The 16,158-nt window shown below is 45.2% G+C and overlaps 1 protein-coding gene across 1 annotated transcript in view; it reads left to right on the top strand.

The window, feature by feature from the left end:
• SLC12A8 (solute carrier family 12 member 8) overlaps positions 1-16,158 on the top strand; it is a 142,517-nt gene that overhangs the window by 109,351 nt on the left and 17,008 nt on the right. The window contains exons 8-9 of the mRNA XM_007447604.1: positions 4,180-4,326; positions 10,750-11,395. Coding sequence (XP_007447666.1) covers positions 4,180-4,326; positions 10,750-11,395 — 793 coding nt within the window. The remainder of the gene's footprint in view (positions 1-4,179; positions 4,327-10,749; positions 11,396-16,158) is intronic.

The following is a 16,158-nucleotide window of genomic DNA, read 5'->3' on the forward strand; positions in this document are numbered from 1 at the left end:
CTTCCACCTCCACTGGCACAGATAGCAAGTTTACAGCCCCATATAAATAGGGAAAATGATTACATTCTGCGCGGCTGGGAACAAAGCTGTGGAGTTTACTGTTGCACCTGTAAAACCTTGCCCTATGCCAGTTATCTACGCGGTCCTCAGGAAATGCTCCCTACATGGGTGGATGGATGAGAGAAAGGAAGGGGCAGGACTCAGGTGGGAGAGAGAGAATGGAGTTATTATAATAGATCCAACCACGAGGACCAACATTTCATTTATTTTTCAGAAAATTGACTGAATAACAGTTTTATATAAAAGAGTGGCAAGTGAGCAGGCCATTTGAAACACAACTGACAAACTGGACATAAGTCCACAGTTGACACCTGGACAGTTGTCCCTTTGGCCCTCAGCCCCAGGGCTCTGCAGGGATCCTGGGGAGCATTTGTGGGGAGGCTGGCCAGGATGGAGGTCACCATATCACAATCTCATGTTGCCAGAGACTTCCTCTGGTCAGTTCCATCACTGAAGGATGCCAGCCTGGGCAGTCTTCTTCTCACTCATGTCCACTGCAAATGGGCAGGCTATAAATGAAAAAGAATTATTTTTAAATATTTATTTATTATTATTATTATTTTGTCTGTGTCGGGTCTTAGTTGTGGCACGCAGGCTCCAGAGCACATGGGCTTATTAGTTGCAGCACGCAGAGTCTCTGGTTGTGGCATGCAGGCTCCAGAGTGTGTGGGCTCTGCATTTGCGGCACGTGGACTCGCTGGTTGTGGCATGCAGGCTTAAGTTGCCCTGCGGCATGTGGGATCTTAGTTACCCGACCGGGGGTTGAACTGGTGACCCCTGCATTGCAAGACCAAGTCTTAACCACTGTGGACCACCAGGAAAGTCCCTGAAAAAGATTTTTTTTTAATTGTTTATTTATTTTTGGCTGTGTTGGGTCTTTGTTGCTACGTGCGGGCTTTCTCTAGTTGTGGTGAGCAGGGACTACTCTTTGTTGCAGTGTGCAGGCTTCTTATTGCAGTGGCTTCTCTTGTTGTGGAGCACAGTCTCTAGGTGCACGGGCTTCAGTAGTTGTGGCACACGGGCTCAGTAGTTGTGGCTCGCAGGCTCTAGAGCGCAGGCTCAGTAGTTGTGGTGCACAGGCTTAGTTGCTCCACGGCATGTGGGATCTTCCCGGGCCAGGGATCCAACCCGTGTCCCCTGCATGGTCAAGCGGATTCTTAACCACTGTACCACCAGGGAAGTCCCAAGAATTTTTTTTTTAAACTCAAATGTATATAACCTTTTGGTTAAGAAGCAGTAAAATTTCTGCAAGGAAATACCATGCCTGCCTGTGCTGGAGAATTCTCTGAGGGGAGGATGCAATGAAGACAGTGTACCATGCCCAGTGGCTTTCACCCTCACTGCACATTAGAATCACTGGAGGCCTTTTGAAAAATCAACCATGTCTGTGTCCCATATACTAATTAAAGCAGAACTTCTGGGGTGACTCGTGTGTATAGCCAGAGTGGAGAACTACTGGGTCAGATTTTCAAACACTTTTGATAAAACTTCATCACAGAGTCCATTAAAAAAAAAAAAAAAGTCAACAGACAGAAACAAAGGTTACAGATGAATGATTGTATCTCAGGATGGATCAGGGATTGATACTGGGACCAGTTTACTTGACAATTTTATAAGACATCCAGGGCACGAGTCACAGTGAAGCCGTGAAGCTTTATAACTTCAGCGGGCACTTGCTGAACCCTGTGTGCCAGACTCAGGTGTGGCAGGGAGGGGCCAAGATGCATGAGACTCAGTAGTTTATGGCACGCTGGCAAGATGGGCCGTGAGCGTAATTAACTGTACCACAGGGTAGGAAATAACATGCCATTGGAGCATACAAATAAAGTGAGGGAAACGTTAGATGACGTTAATTTCTTCTAGTAGTAAAGTGGTAAGAAGGGTGTGAGTGGGATAGTTGTAAGATACCCATGACAATGAAGAAAAGAGGAGAGATTCATTGGGGATCAAGATGAGGTCATGCATTTAGGGAGAAGTCATCCACACTGAATTAAGGAAAATGTAGGCTCTATAGTGGACCTTAGTCTTGTCCATCAAACTTCTGTCCTCCCTGACCATTTGGGGATTATCCCCCCTGTGTGAGGTCTTGAAGGGAGTGAGCCCCATTTAATATTATAGGAGTCCAAATGACCAGACTCTCACTTGCCTGTCCCTTTGTGGCCCTGGTAGGGCATGTGACTGAGGCTGGGCCCGTCAGATGCTCCAAATGTAATGAATGAGGCAAAGATAAAGGTATGGTGAGGATTCATCTTTAGGGCAGCAGGTGCTGGTCGCAGCTTGGTCAGACTGCTCCTGTTCAGGAGTCTGAATGTGCCTCCAGCCTTGGGTCTCGCCTTTACCCAAGCCTGATCTTTCAATCTCCTGATGATCGATCCTGTGACCCTTCTAGTAGCCTACAAATATATTCTTAAAAAAATATTTCCATGGACTTCTCTGATGGTCCAGGGGTAAAGAATCCGCCTTCCAACGCAGGGGACGTGGGTTCGATCCCTGGTCGGGGAACTAAGATCCCACATGCCGCGGGGCAACTAAGCCCGCGCGCCACAACTACTGAGCTCACGCTCCGCAAACTACAGAGCCCACGCACCCTGGAGCCCACGTGCCACAACTAGAGAGAGAAAACCTGCATGCCACAACTAGAGGGAAGCCTGCGTGCTGCAACGACAGATCCCGTGTGCCGCAACTAAGGCCCGACTCAGCCAAAAAAAAAAAATAATTAATTAAAATAAACTTTAAAAAATTTTTGTTAAAAAAATATTTCCAGTCAAGAATCCTGGCTGATGCAGGTTTCTGGTGATAATTTATGGGCCAGGGAAGAGGTCTAGCCAGTGTTCCATATAGCTTGATGCCACTGAGCCAGTGCATTTGCTAAAGCAAGGAAGTAAAAACTGGGGTGAGGAGAGTCTTCATGGAGAAGGGTGTAAGTAACAAAACTGAAAATGAAATCTAACCCAACTGTAATAGTTGGACAGTTAAGCACTTAGAGTACACAGTTCGGGGCATTTGCCTAAAGTAAAGTAGAAAGGAGAAGGTACCTCAAATACTGAAGAAAAGAGAGAGACTTCCCTGTGGGTACAGATGAGGTCCAGCTCAGGAGGGAGAGAGAGATTCATGACAGACAGTGTGGGACACAGCTGCATGGCCAGCAGCACTGATCTGTGCAAGGTGGCACCAAGCAGAACAACTCTGCCCTCTCTTATTCTATCTGTTGTTGGTACCTTCTGGGCCACGTGGGTCCTGGATCTCATTCTTTTGCTCAGCATTTATATTTCTGTGTTGGCACCAAGTGGACCAGGATGAACCAGACGGGAGCCCTGCAGAAATGAAGCCAGTGGAAGCGATGGTGTGCCCCAACCTCATGCTGAGGTGCAGCGGAGCCCAGAGGAGCACCAGGCACACCTGGTGACGGGCTGGGGGTGGCCTCATGGAGGAGCGGAGATTTGTGCTGAGTCCTGAAGCACAATTGGGAGTTTAAGAGACAGACAATGAGTCTAATCTTAGGGGTGTGGACAGAGGGTTGCAGCAGGCAGAGAAATCATGCTGACAGACTCTGAGTGTGCAGGGTGTGGGGCTGGAAGAGTCACAGACCAGGGCGAGCCAGGTGTGTCGGGGGGGTGGAGAGCCATTGGTATTTTTATGGCAGGGGCATTATGATCAGATGTGCATTTAGGTCACACTGGCAGAGGCTTGGGGACAGAGCTTAGCCACTTAGCCTTGGTGGTGGTGGTGGTTCTCAAAGGATAGTCCCCAGACCATCTGCATCAGCATCACCTGGGCACTTGTTAGAAATCCAGATTTGGGGCCCTACCCCAGACCTACTGAATCAGAAACTCTGAGGTAAGGTCCAGAAATCCGTGTTTCAACGAGCACTCCGGATGAATCTGACGCACACTCAGTTTGAGAACCTCTGTGTAGTCCGTACAAGAAGTGATGGTGGGTCAAACTCAAACGGTACCAGTGCCAAGGAAGTGGGGTGGGGCTGGGGTATTGGAAATATATCCAGGATGTTGAATCTAGAGGATTTGTGGTCAGATGGGGTGTGGGTGGGTGGGTGCCAGGGGAGAGAGAGGCACGGAGGCAGGTTCTGACACTGGATAACGAAACTGCTTCCTCGTATAGGTGTCGCTGGTGGGCTTCCTGTTCCTTTTGGGCTTATACGTCTCGTCCCTGGCCTCCTGTATGGGAGGCCTCTACGGAGCACCCCGGATTCTGCAGTGCATTGCCCAGGAGAAAGTGATTCCTGCGCTGGCCTGTCTGGGGCAAGGGGTGAGTGACCTTTCCTTTGAGAAATGTACATTTTGCCGCTAACCTGATCGTTGGCCAATAAATTGCTTAAGTCTTTCTGATAAGAGCCGCTGGTCCGCTTCTGGTGGGGAGAAACAAGAATGCACCCCTGTCCTCTGGCTGCTTTAGTCTGGGGCCAATGGACAAAGTGTCTGTCAGTGTCACAACCACCCAGAGCCCTTTAGCTAACTGGGTTAGCTAACCGTCACCGTAGCACTGTGGACCCTGCACAGCAGGGAGAGGGAGTGCCACAACCTTTAATAAAATAAATTCTGGGGTTTCCCTGGTGGCACGGTGGTTGAGAGTCCGCCTGCCGATGCAGGGGACACAGGTTCGTGCCCCGGTCCGGGAAGATCCCACATGCCGCGGAGCGGCTGGGCCCGTGAGCCATGGCCGCTGAGCCTGCGCGTCCGGAGCCTGTGCTCTGCAACGGGAGAGGCCACAACAGTGAGAGGCCCGTGTACTGCAAAAAATAATAATAATAATAATAAATAAATAAATAAATAAGTTCTGGATCCTCCAAGTTTAGCCTAGAGGGAAGAATCTCTTCGTGAGGAAGGGAGCTGGCCCGCGCAGTTCTAACTGTATCCTGGAGGTTCACCTTCCCTTTGGGGTTGCTTTAGGATGATTCCTCACACCTCTGGTCTCTGGGCTCTCTGTTAGTCATCACGGCCCAAACCCTAATACAACTTGGTTGAGTCATGGAACCATCAAATGAGACATTCCTAAAACCGAAGGGGTGACAGGAGAAAGAAACAGAGCCCCACTTCCCAATCATGTGTTTTGCAAGCTGTAGTTGATTTCTATGTGGTTGGAACACCACAGGGGTCCTCCCCACCCGCTTCCCATGCCCATCCCCCCTCTCGTTTGGGGCCACATAGTTACAAGTCACCTTTAATTCCTCCCTTTACCTTCTTCCACTTCTTATCCACCAGTCAGCGTGGGCGGGTAGGACAAATGACTGTCATCTCTAGTACCTTCCATGTGGTATATGCCTTTTATTTTATTTTAATTACATTTATTTTTTAGTAGATAATATGTGTACAGGGTTCAAAACTAAAAATGATATAAAAGGCACCCTGAGAAGTTTTGCTCCTGTCATGAGTCTTCCTACTCTTTCTTCATCTGTGCCCATGCCTTACCAGTAGCTGGTTTTATTAGTTTTTTAGGAATCCTTCTCTCTTCTATTTTTACAAAGATTGTGTTCTACCCTCTTGCTCTGTTGGTGGGAATGTAAATTGATACAGCCACTGTGGAGAACAGTGTGGAGGTTCCTTAAAAAACAAAAAATAGAACTACCATACGACCCAGCAATCCCACTACTGGGCATATACTCTGAGAAAACCGTAATTCAAAAAGAGTCATGCACCACAATGTTCACTGCAGCACTATTTACCGTAGCCAGGACATGGAAGCAACCTAAGTGTCCATCGACAGATGAATGGATAAAGAAGATGTGGCACATATATATAATGGAATATCACTCAGCCATAAGGAGAAATAAAATTGAGTTATTTGTAGCGAGGTGGATGGACCTAGAGTCTTCTCATATAGAGTGAAGGAAGTCAGAAAGAGAAAAACAAATACCGTATGCTAACACATATATATGGCATCTAAAAAAAAAACTCGTTCTGAAGAACCTAGGGACAGGACATGAATAAAGACACAGAGGTAGAGAGTGGATTTGAGGACACGGGGAGGGGGAAGGATAAGCTGGGATGAAGTGAGAGAGTGGCATTGACATATATACACTACCAAATGTAAAATGTAGCTAGTGGGAAGCAGCCGCAGAGCACAGGGAGATCAGCTAGGCTCTTTGTGACCACCTAGAGGGGTGGGATAGGGAGGGTGGAAGGGAGATGCAAGAGGGAGGAGATATGAGGATATATATATATATATATACGTATAGCTGATTCACTTTGTTATACAGCAGAAACTAACACACCACTGTAAAGCAATTATTCTCCAATAAAGATGTTGAAAAAAAAAAGATTGTGTTCTATATACATTGTTCTATACCTTGCTTTTCTTCATGTAATATAGCTTGGAAATCTATCTTTTCACATAAATATAGAGAGAACTTTCTCATTCTTTTTCCATCATGTGTATGTGCCATAGTTTATTAACCAGTTCCCTATAGATAGTATGGCTTCCAGTAAACAGTGCTACAAAGGATACTCTTGTGTGTGTGTATGTGTACAATTTTGTACATGTGCAAATAGATATAGGATAAATTTTCATAAGTGGGCTTGCTGATCAAAAGGTAAATGCATTTTTAACATTAATAGATATTTTGCCAAAACACCTTCCATGGAATTTATATCATTTTGTACTTCTACCAGCGATGTATGAGAGTTCCTGTTTCCCAATAGCCATCATGACTGTTAGATTCAGGCCAAAAGACCCTGCTTTGTAGGACTCTGTTCTGGTCTCTAAGAAATTCATGAAGTCAAGGGGACCTGCCCTTCTAGATCCCATACCCACCTTCTAGACCATGGTCCAGGTATCCTACACCCTGGAATTTCCTTCCCAGATGTCCCCCAGCCTAAATGCAGGGTCTGCCAGGGCGTCTTCCCTGAACCTGTCCATTTTAGGGCTAGGGTGTGGGCTGAGAATCCACATGTGGGTGTGAGCCCACCCTGCAGTGTGGTCTAGGAAGACAAGAGTTGCGGGTGGGCAGTGAGCTGGATCCTGCAGTGAGGAGCTCCGGGGAGTGCTAGAACTCTAAACTTGAACCTCGCCTTCCCCATCGTGCTGAAGGTATATTTGCCGAGGAAGGAAGACAGAACATACTTGATTTAATGGTTATGACCTTGGTTTATAATCGTGCGTATCTGGACACAGGGCATGTGGCTCGCCATTTGCACTCGTGCCTGAGCACCACAGTGTCAGATGAGCCTGTCTACAGCTTAGTGTCAGGTATGAGTTTTTGCCAGTTGTACAGTGAGACATGGCATCTTAAGATACTTGTGATCTGCATTACCCTTATTAGGAAAGGTGTTGAACACCTTTTCCCCTAAGAGTCATTTGCATTTTTTTTTTTTTTTTTTGTGATTGTTCGTCTTTTTCTTCTGAATTGACAGATGCTGTTTCTTTGTTACATGTATTACAAATACTTTCTCTAGTTGTCACATGCCTTTTGGAGGAATATTTTTTGTCAAAGCTTCTTTACATAAGATTAAATTTTACTGGTACATTTTTTCTTTTAATGGGGGAGAGAGGAAACTTTAAAAATTTTCTGAGGTATATTCAGCTTACAGAAAAGGGCATAAAACCAATATGAACAGCTTAAACAATGACTATGAAGTGAACATCGTGTAACCTCCACCCAAGAACACTGCCAGCCCCTGATGCCACCCTCCACATACCCTCTCTGGTCGGAGCCCCGTCCCTCTCACTGTGGAAGCTACTATCCATATTCCTGTGATAATTTCCTTGCTTTCTCTGTGGTTTTACTCAGGAAACTTTTTCTGAAAGGGGACAAATAGTAAATATTTTAGGCTTTGCATGCCCTATGGTCTCTGTCACAACTACTCAACTCTGCTGTTGTAGCTCGAAAGTTGCCACAGACAATACCTAATGGGGTAAGTGTGGCTGTCTTCCAATACAACTTTATTTGTGGACACTGAAATTAGAATTTCATGTAATTTTCAGGTATCACAAAATATTACTCTTCTTTGATTTTTTTCCTAACTATTTAAAAATGTGAAACCATCTTTAGCTCGCGGGCATACATAGACAGATGATGTCCAGATCTGGCCCAGGGGCCATGGTTTGCCAACTCTGGATTACATGCTAGTTCAGTGTTGCCTGTTTTTTAAACTTTATATAAATGTGGCATGCTTCTTTCATGCATCATTATGTGTATGTGATTTATCCGTGTTTTTGCTTGTAGCTGTGGCTTGTTTATTATCATCTCTATATAGCATTTCCTCATTTGCTGCAGTTTATTTACTCATCTTGCTGTCATGATATGTCCCAATTTGGGACTGTTACAGACAGTGCAGCAAACATTCTTGTAGTAGACTTGTTCACATATGGCGTTCTTGCAGACCCTGTACCCATTAGTGGAATTGCTCAATTGTAAGGTGTGTATATCTTCACTTACTAGATAACACCAAACTCTTTTTCCAAAGTAGTTGTGTTAATTTACACTCCTGTCAGCAGTGGGTGAGTGTTCCCATTCCTCTGTGTTCTTGCCAATACTTGAGATTATTAGATGTTTTAATTTTTGCCAATCTGGTGGGTGTTTAATGGTATCTCACTATAGGTTTTTTTGGGGTTTTTTTTTGCGGTACGCGGGCCTCTCACTGTTGTGGCCTCTCCCGTTGCGGAGTACAGGCTCCGGACGCGCAGGCTCGGCGGCCATGGCTCACGGGCCCAGCCTCTCTGCGGCATGTGGGATCCTCCTGGACTGGGTCACGAACCCGTGTACCCTGCATCGGCAGGCGGACTCTCAACCACTGCGCCACCAGGGAAGCCCTCATATGTTTAATAGACATTCTTTTGCACATTTTTTTTTTAGTGGGTTGTCTGTCTTCTAATTATTTTGTAGTGATTCTTTGTATATTCTGTATTACGCTTTGTCAGTTATACGTGTCACAAATATCTTTTCCCGTTCTGTGACTTGACTTTTCTTAATGTGTCTTTTGGTAACAGAAGTTCATGTGTGACTGTTTTATCACTTTCCAGCCCACCCTTGTCAAAGTCCTTTCCTGGACCACTTGCATTTCCTACAGTTTACCTAAGACCTCCTTCCGCTTACCTAAGACCCTACCCTCCTTTTAAGTTTTTGTTAGTTCATGAGGATTTATTTTATCCTTGGTAGTTTTATTGTTAGAGTATGCTAAATAGCTGTAGCAAGTATACCCCAAAATGTAATTTTCAAAAACAATAAGATGTATTTTTACTCCTTTCTCTAAAATAAATTTTACTCTGAGGTTCCAGGGAAGGTGTTTCAAGTCAACAGGGCCTCTGATCCTCAGAGACTCAGGCCATGATGACTTCACTATCTTCATCTTGTGACTTTGAAGATTGCACTCTGTTCCAACCCTCAGTAAGGGGAACGCGCTGGAGGAACATACCTGGGAGGTTCACAGGTCAGATCTGAAGGTGGCTGACGCGCCTGCCCCTTCCATCACAGAGTGCTGGTATAAAGGAGATGGGAGCAGTGGTTAGATCCTGTGTCTATCCTGAGAGTAAGACTGACAGTATTTACTGGAGGAGAATGAGTGAGTAAGAAGAGGCATCAAGAATTTTGCTTGACTGAGCAACTAGAAGGATGGAGTGGCCATTTTCTGAGGTGGAGAAGCTGCAGAGCAATAGATTTGAGAGGCAGGACATTGGAGGATCAGCAGTTTGGTTTGGGAAATATTAGGTTTCAGACCCTATTAGACATGAACCGGAAATGTTGAGTAGATAGTTGAATAATTAAGTCTGGATTTCAGGGGAACATTTCAGGCTGGAGCTTCAAATTTGGGAGCTGAGAGCATTAAGCTAGTATTTAAAGCCATGAGCCTGATTGAAATCCTAGAGAGGGAGCATAGACAGAGAAGAGAAGGGAACATAGACTGAGGATGGGGCTGGGGATTTTTCTAAATGCAGATTTCAGAGATGTGGAGTGGCCAGCAACAGAGACTAAGGAGCAGTCAATGACAAGGAGATGAACCAAGAGAAGCGAGGAGACCAGGGAGTGAGCAGCTGGCTCAAATGTAATCCTTAGGCCAAAGAAGATAAGGACTGAGAAGTGACTATTGCTTCTGGCCCAAGAACCGTGTCAGTGACTGTAAGGAAATAGCTTCTGTGGAGTGGCAGATTATGTGGAGTTAATGCATTTTCTCCACTCCTGTCCTTCTAAAAGTCACCATACTCCCCTCCATTAATAACAGATGTGCATAAATGTGTGTGTATGAGAACATGCATGTGCATGTTTAGTATCAGAATTCCCCCACCTCAGCCACCAATGATTCTGCTATGTCTTCCAGGGTCTGCCACTCCTGTTAAGGTCGTTTTCTCCATTAAAGCATGGGAAGAATCAATTTTGCACTTCTTTGATTTCCAAGGCTGATGTTAAACCCAGTGAAAGACGAAAGGAGAAATATTTGTGAGATCCACGTTCTATAGGATTGTCCCATATTAATAGTTACTAATACAGTTAATGCCTGTTGGATGTGTTGGGTGCCCACTGTGTGCCAGGGCCGCATCAAGCATTTTACGTGCATTAGCTCTGATCTCACAATAACCCCATGGGTCGGATGTCATTATCCCAAGTTTGTAGATGAACAGTTAGGAACACACCAAGAGTCACGCGGGAGAAGTGGCTGAGTCATTATGAGTTGTTTCTATCAAATACTGTGATTTTCTTCTGAAATTTCATGGTCTTGCATGTTATTTTTGTTTCTGCAGAAAGGACCAAGTAAAACACCCGTAGCTGCCATCTACCTGACCAGCTTGGTGACCATGGCCTTTGTCCTTGTGGGTCAGGTAAACGTCCTGGCCCCCATCGTCACCGTCAACTTCATGCTGACATACATTGCAGTGGACTACTCTTACTTCTCCCTGTCCATGGGCACCTGCAACCTCCCACAGGTGCCTGAGTCGGTGCCCGGGGAGGGCCTGGGAGCTCTCCACTGCTCTGAGCACCTGCTCCTGGAGAAGGCTCCCAGCTGTGGCTCTGAGGGCGTTGCCTGGAACCTCTCTGAGGGCACTCTGCTAGAATTCACCAAGGACATGGATCAGCTCCTCCAGCTAACCAGGAAGCTTGAGAGTAGCCAACCCGGAGGAGGAGAGAGCCACGGGATCCCAGAGAATCAGAAGGGGAAGACCAAGAAGGCCGCCAAGCAAACCCTCCAAGAGAGCTTCCTCTTAGAGCCCAGGTCTCCTGCTTCCTTCCCTCCTGAAGGCTCTGACGGATGGCCTACTGCCTCCTGGGAGGGGCAGGGGCCCCATGGGAACATGCCGAGTTCCAGAAGTGAAGGGGCTCGGTCTGGGGGAGCCTGTGGAGAACAACTCATCCCTGAGCCCAGTATTCAGCCCAAGCCGAGCAGAGAAGGTGGGTGCTTTGGATTCACATGGGGCCTCCTAATTTGGGTGACTACTCAGTTATCACAACCCTCTTTCAAGTCCTTAGTTCATTTTATAGCTGTGTTTAAAGTCCTTGTGAATTTTGTTTGGTATTTACTTTTAAAAGTTATGGTCAGATATCAATTGACTTTGTAATTCTACTCTGGCATAGGTAGTTAATTTTAAACAGAAATTTCTATCTACTCCTGTATGTTAGAGCTGGGAGCCATGGCTAATAATCAAATATTAATTTCATTTTACTCAAAAATCAGCCAACATGAATGAAACCAGTTTCTCCTTTCAAGGGAAGTGGAGATGTGTTTTGACAAACTGCCTGGCAAGGACTCAGTGTGTTTTGTCTCTGGAAGGTGAATCTCCCAAACCAGGCAGGAGGGAATGGAGAGAAGGAAGATGTGCTTTAGGAGCACAGCTTTTCTTTGCTCCCTCAGATCTGTAGGCACAGAGACACAGGGAGAGACTCTCAAAGGGAGGCTTCCGGGGCATGAGAAATTCCGAGAGAAAGAGAGAACTCAGAATTTTTTAGTCTTCCATATTCTAGGTGCTTTACATATATTATTGCATGTAATATAATAGATATTAGCATTTTCTGTCTTACCAGTGAAACCCTGAGTCCCAGTGAGGTCACAGAGATGATACCGATACTATGCTCAGAGCTGATGCCTTGCACAGCAGGACATCACACCCAGGTCTCCCTATATTTGAAGCCCATTAACCTGCTTCCTGAGATCTGTACAGACAAGTGTGGGCAGAGAGGAGGAGACAGGTGACATAGAAGGAGATGTCCAAAAATAAATGCTTTACTTTCTTCCGTACACCTGCTTTTCCTTCTTTACCTCCAAATTGGTGGGTGGTTTTTAATGGCAGGAGCATTATTAAAAATTTTAAAACTATGTTATTTTTGTCAAAGTAATGAGTACAGTTTAATAAGCCAAGTGGAGTGGAAAGTCACATAGTTCCCACTCTTCCATACCATCCCTCTGACTCTTCTGCCTCCCCTAGTCCCGCTCCCAGAAAATCCCACTTTCAACCAAAAAGTTGCTTCTTCTGTTAACCTTCATGTTCGTAGATAATATATTTGTATTGCTACCTCTTGATATGTCAGTTTCATCTCTTGATTTCCTATTATGATAAATGAAGACTAGCTCATTTATGCCACTCTTGATTTCTCATCCAATGTCCCCAGTATAATTACATCACAGTTTTTTAATTAATTTAATAGCTAGTATTCATATTATCATGATTAAGTAAATATTGCTTAACTCTGAGCCATATATTATGCTATGATTACATTTCCTTTTTTGTCCAACTTTTTCTGTTTCCTGGGGTTAATAATAGCCTTGGTTTGTTTTTTTTTTTTTTTTTTTGCAGTATGTGGGCCTCTCACTGTTGTGGCCTCTCCCGTTGCGGAGCACAGGCTCCGGACGCGCAGGCTCAGCGGCCATGGCTCACGGGCCCAGGCGCTCCACGGCATATGGGATCTTCCCAGACGGGGGCACGAACCCGTGTCCCCTGCATCGGCAGACGGACTCTCAACCACTGCGCCACCAGGGAAGCCCAGCCTTGGTTTTTTATTTGCTTGGTTTTGTGTCATCATTTTTTTCTAGATGTTCTGGCGGATGTGGCAAACGCCTTTCAATGTTATTTTCCAAATGCTCGAATTCTTCAGAAATTTATCACATCCATTTGTTTTTTTCCCCCCTCTGTCCTGTGGCTCTTATTCTGATCCACTCTAGTCTGTCAGTTCTTTCGGTCTGCTACAAAGCTGTTGTCTTGGAATTCCTCTATTACACTTCTCTGTCAGATCCAGGGGACAAGATCTGATGGGCTTGATATCATGGTAGACTTCTGTCTTTTTTTTTTCCCTACTCAGCCTTGAATGACCTCCCTGTGTTTGAAGAATTTCCAGTGTTATGAGTCTTGGTGGGAGGCACAGCAAGCCTTTCACTCTTAAAACTGAAAATGTCAGATACTCAGTTTTCCCGCCCCTCCTGCAGAGTTCAGGCACAGGACCAAGGCTTGGCTAATTAGATGAAGCCTCCATATACTGGGAACTGGGAACCTGAAGAAATGGGGACTTTGAGGAACTCTCTGGAAGCATGATAGTGGCTGCAGGATGACTACATTTCTGGCTCCACCATCAGGGCTTTTCAGGGTCAGAAGTGTCTAGACCTTGGTGCATGCCACTGTGGTGTCCCCAGTAGACTGCTCTAACATAAGATTTTGAGTGTTGTCCCTGGCTATATAGCTCTGAACTTGATTCGCTAGCCTTTCTAGGTATTCTCAGAGGCTGGGAAATGTCTTTTTAGCTGGCTTTATTGCTGCTTCACATGAAATCCTGTGGGGTTTTTTTTTTTCCCTAAGGAGGAAGGGGAGATTGGGTAACAACAATGATTCTATGCCACAGCTCTCCTGTTCTTAATTTCCAAGAGCTCTTGGTTGTAACCTGATTTGTCCTTATCTTTTTTAAGAAATGTTGAACATCTCATTCTTGTTTTATAGGTATAACGCTTATCTTATTTTTCTGGTAACATTACCTATTCTCCCTTTAAAGTCTTCTTCTGCCCTATGTTTTTTAGATTCTTTCCTCTTTGGCTTGGTCTCACTCTCTCTTTTATATTGGCTTAACTAAAATGTCTGTTGATCTTTTGATTTCTTTTCCTATTTAGACGTAAGTAGTGAAAAGCTGTTTAGAAGACCTGCATCCTGGGCAGAGCTTATTGGTTGGGGCACCTCACTGTAGAATGATCAGGGAGCTGGCTTTTTCATGGGAGGATCCCCAAGTGTGATTAGCTAGAGGTTTCCTCCAGAGAAAAGTCCTTTAATCTCTTGCCTGGGGGTCCCCCAGTTGGCTGTTTGTATTCAGGGAGCCGGGTGACATAAGGAAGTTGGTGGCCTCCCACTCTTTAGGATAGAGACTTCATTGGATTCCCCAGTTTCTAGCTCCATTTCCCCCACTCTTTGCTATGCCTGGTGTCCCAAGTTCAGGCCCTCTCTGGTTTGATTTCTTCAGAGGAACCCTCACATACCTTGGGGAGGGGGTCAGGCAAAGAGGGAGTTATTTCCTAGCTACATGGCCAGAGGAAAGGAACTTGATGTCCAACTGGTTCATATACAGTCTTGCAACAAGTCCCCTGCACCGTATCACTTCCCAAGGGCGGGTACTTCTTGGTCCTGAACTTTGTGAGGTCTGCTGGGGTGCATTGGGCTGCTCATTGCTGGCACCCTCTCTGTGGGCCCTAGAGTTGGTCCTCCTCGGCTTTGCTGTCTGTTACCACTCCTCCGTCACTGCTCCACCTTCCAAGACTTGTTTTTATCTTTCCTCTCTCATTCTCCTTGTGTTTGTAGGTTTATGCCTATTTAATGCCTTTTCTGTTTTCTCAGTGGGTTATCAGGAGAGATGTGTGGTCAGTTTGCAACATTTAATCATTGAAGTTGCCCTGTCTTAGAAATGTCCCGAGCTCTTGTAAACCCCTCTGTCTCCTCCATCCTTGCTGCCTTCACCTTGGTTCAGACCCTCATCATCTGGTGCCCAGACTCTTGTTAATCTCCCTGCTCATCTCCAGCCTCCAGATTCTCCCATATCCTGTTTCTCCTTTTCATTGTCCACTGAACGATCTTTCTAAAGTAAAACTCTCATCAAGTCTCTCTTACTTAAAAACCTTCATTGGAATCTATTACCTTCCATCCCGGTATGATTTGCAAGATTCTTGGCAATCCTGCCCTGCCCCACCTTCCTGGCCAGTTTTCTCATGACAGCGGCCATGTACAAATGTCCAGCTATACCCAGACACGTGCCCCAAACACATCATGTTCTTTATTCCTTCCTGCCTTTGCACATTGCATCACTGCCCACTTCCATCTGAAAAACGCTGACTTAACGGTTTAAAATCCATTTGACTTTTCAGACCCCCTCTGAGAAGGATTCCCTGATTTCCTCTCCTGTGCAAGCATAACATTTGAGTCACACTAGTGGTATAAACACTTATCACATTGTTTTATACATTTGTTTACACATTTGTCTTCAGGCCTGCTTGTCGTCTGCCTATCTTAAGGAGAAGAAATATTAGTTTTATCGCTTTGCCTCCAGTCTGTGAGCTTCCTTTAGTCACAAACCATGTCTTTCTACCTTGCATTCATCAACAATATTCCCACACAGTACATGGCATCGACAAACACTCAGTAAAGGCTAATTAAATTGATGAACAGTTGTATTGGCTAAAAATTTTAAACATTGACAGGTAAAGTAGAATAGAAAGAGTTAAACTATTATAATAAGAACCTAATGTGTGACAAACCAGATGCTGTAAAATAATAAGAATCAAGTCACTATTGAATAAATATTGTTGAGAGCAAATGGATCAAAAAATTAACTTGGGGCCATATTTGATACCTTATATAGCCACAAATTCCTTATTTATAACAGCTGTGCAAGAGAGAGATTTCTGACTACTGAAGACATCATCAAAGACAAAAAGGATCTGATTAAACAGAAATAAAAAACATTTGCCCAGCAGTGTCACAGAAGGAAACAATTATTCTGACAAACACAACTGATAAAAGCATGCCTTCCAAAGCATTTTTTTTTTTTTTTTTTTTTTGCGGTAGGTACGCGGGCCTCTCACTGTTGTGGCCTCTCCCGCTGCAGAGCACAGGCTCCGAACGCGCAGGCTTAGTGGCCATGGCTCACGGGCCCAGCCGCTCCCCGGCATGTGGGCACCCCCCGGACCGGGG

Source organism: Lipotes vexillifer, unplaced genomic scaffold, assembly GCF_000442215.2.
Source record: "Lipotes vexillifer unplaced genomic scaffold, Lipotes_vexillifer_v1.1 scaffold823, whole genome shotgun sequence".
NCBI classification, from domain to species: domain Eukaryota; kingdom Metazoa; phylum Chordata; class Mammalia; order Artiodactyla; family Lipotidae; genus Lipotes; species Lipotes vexillifer.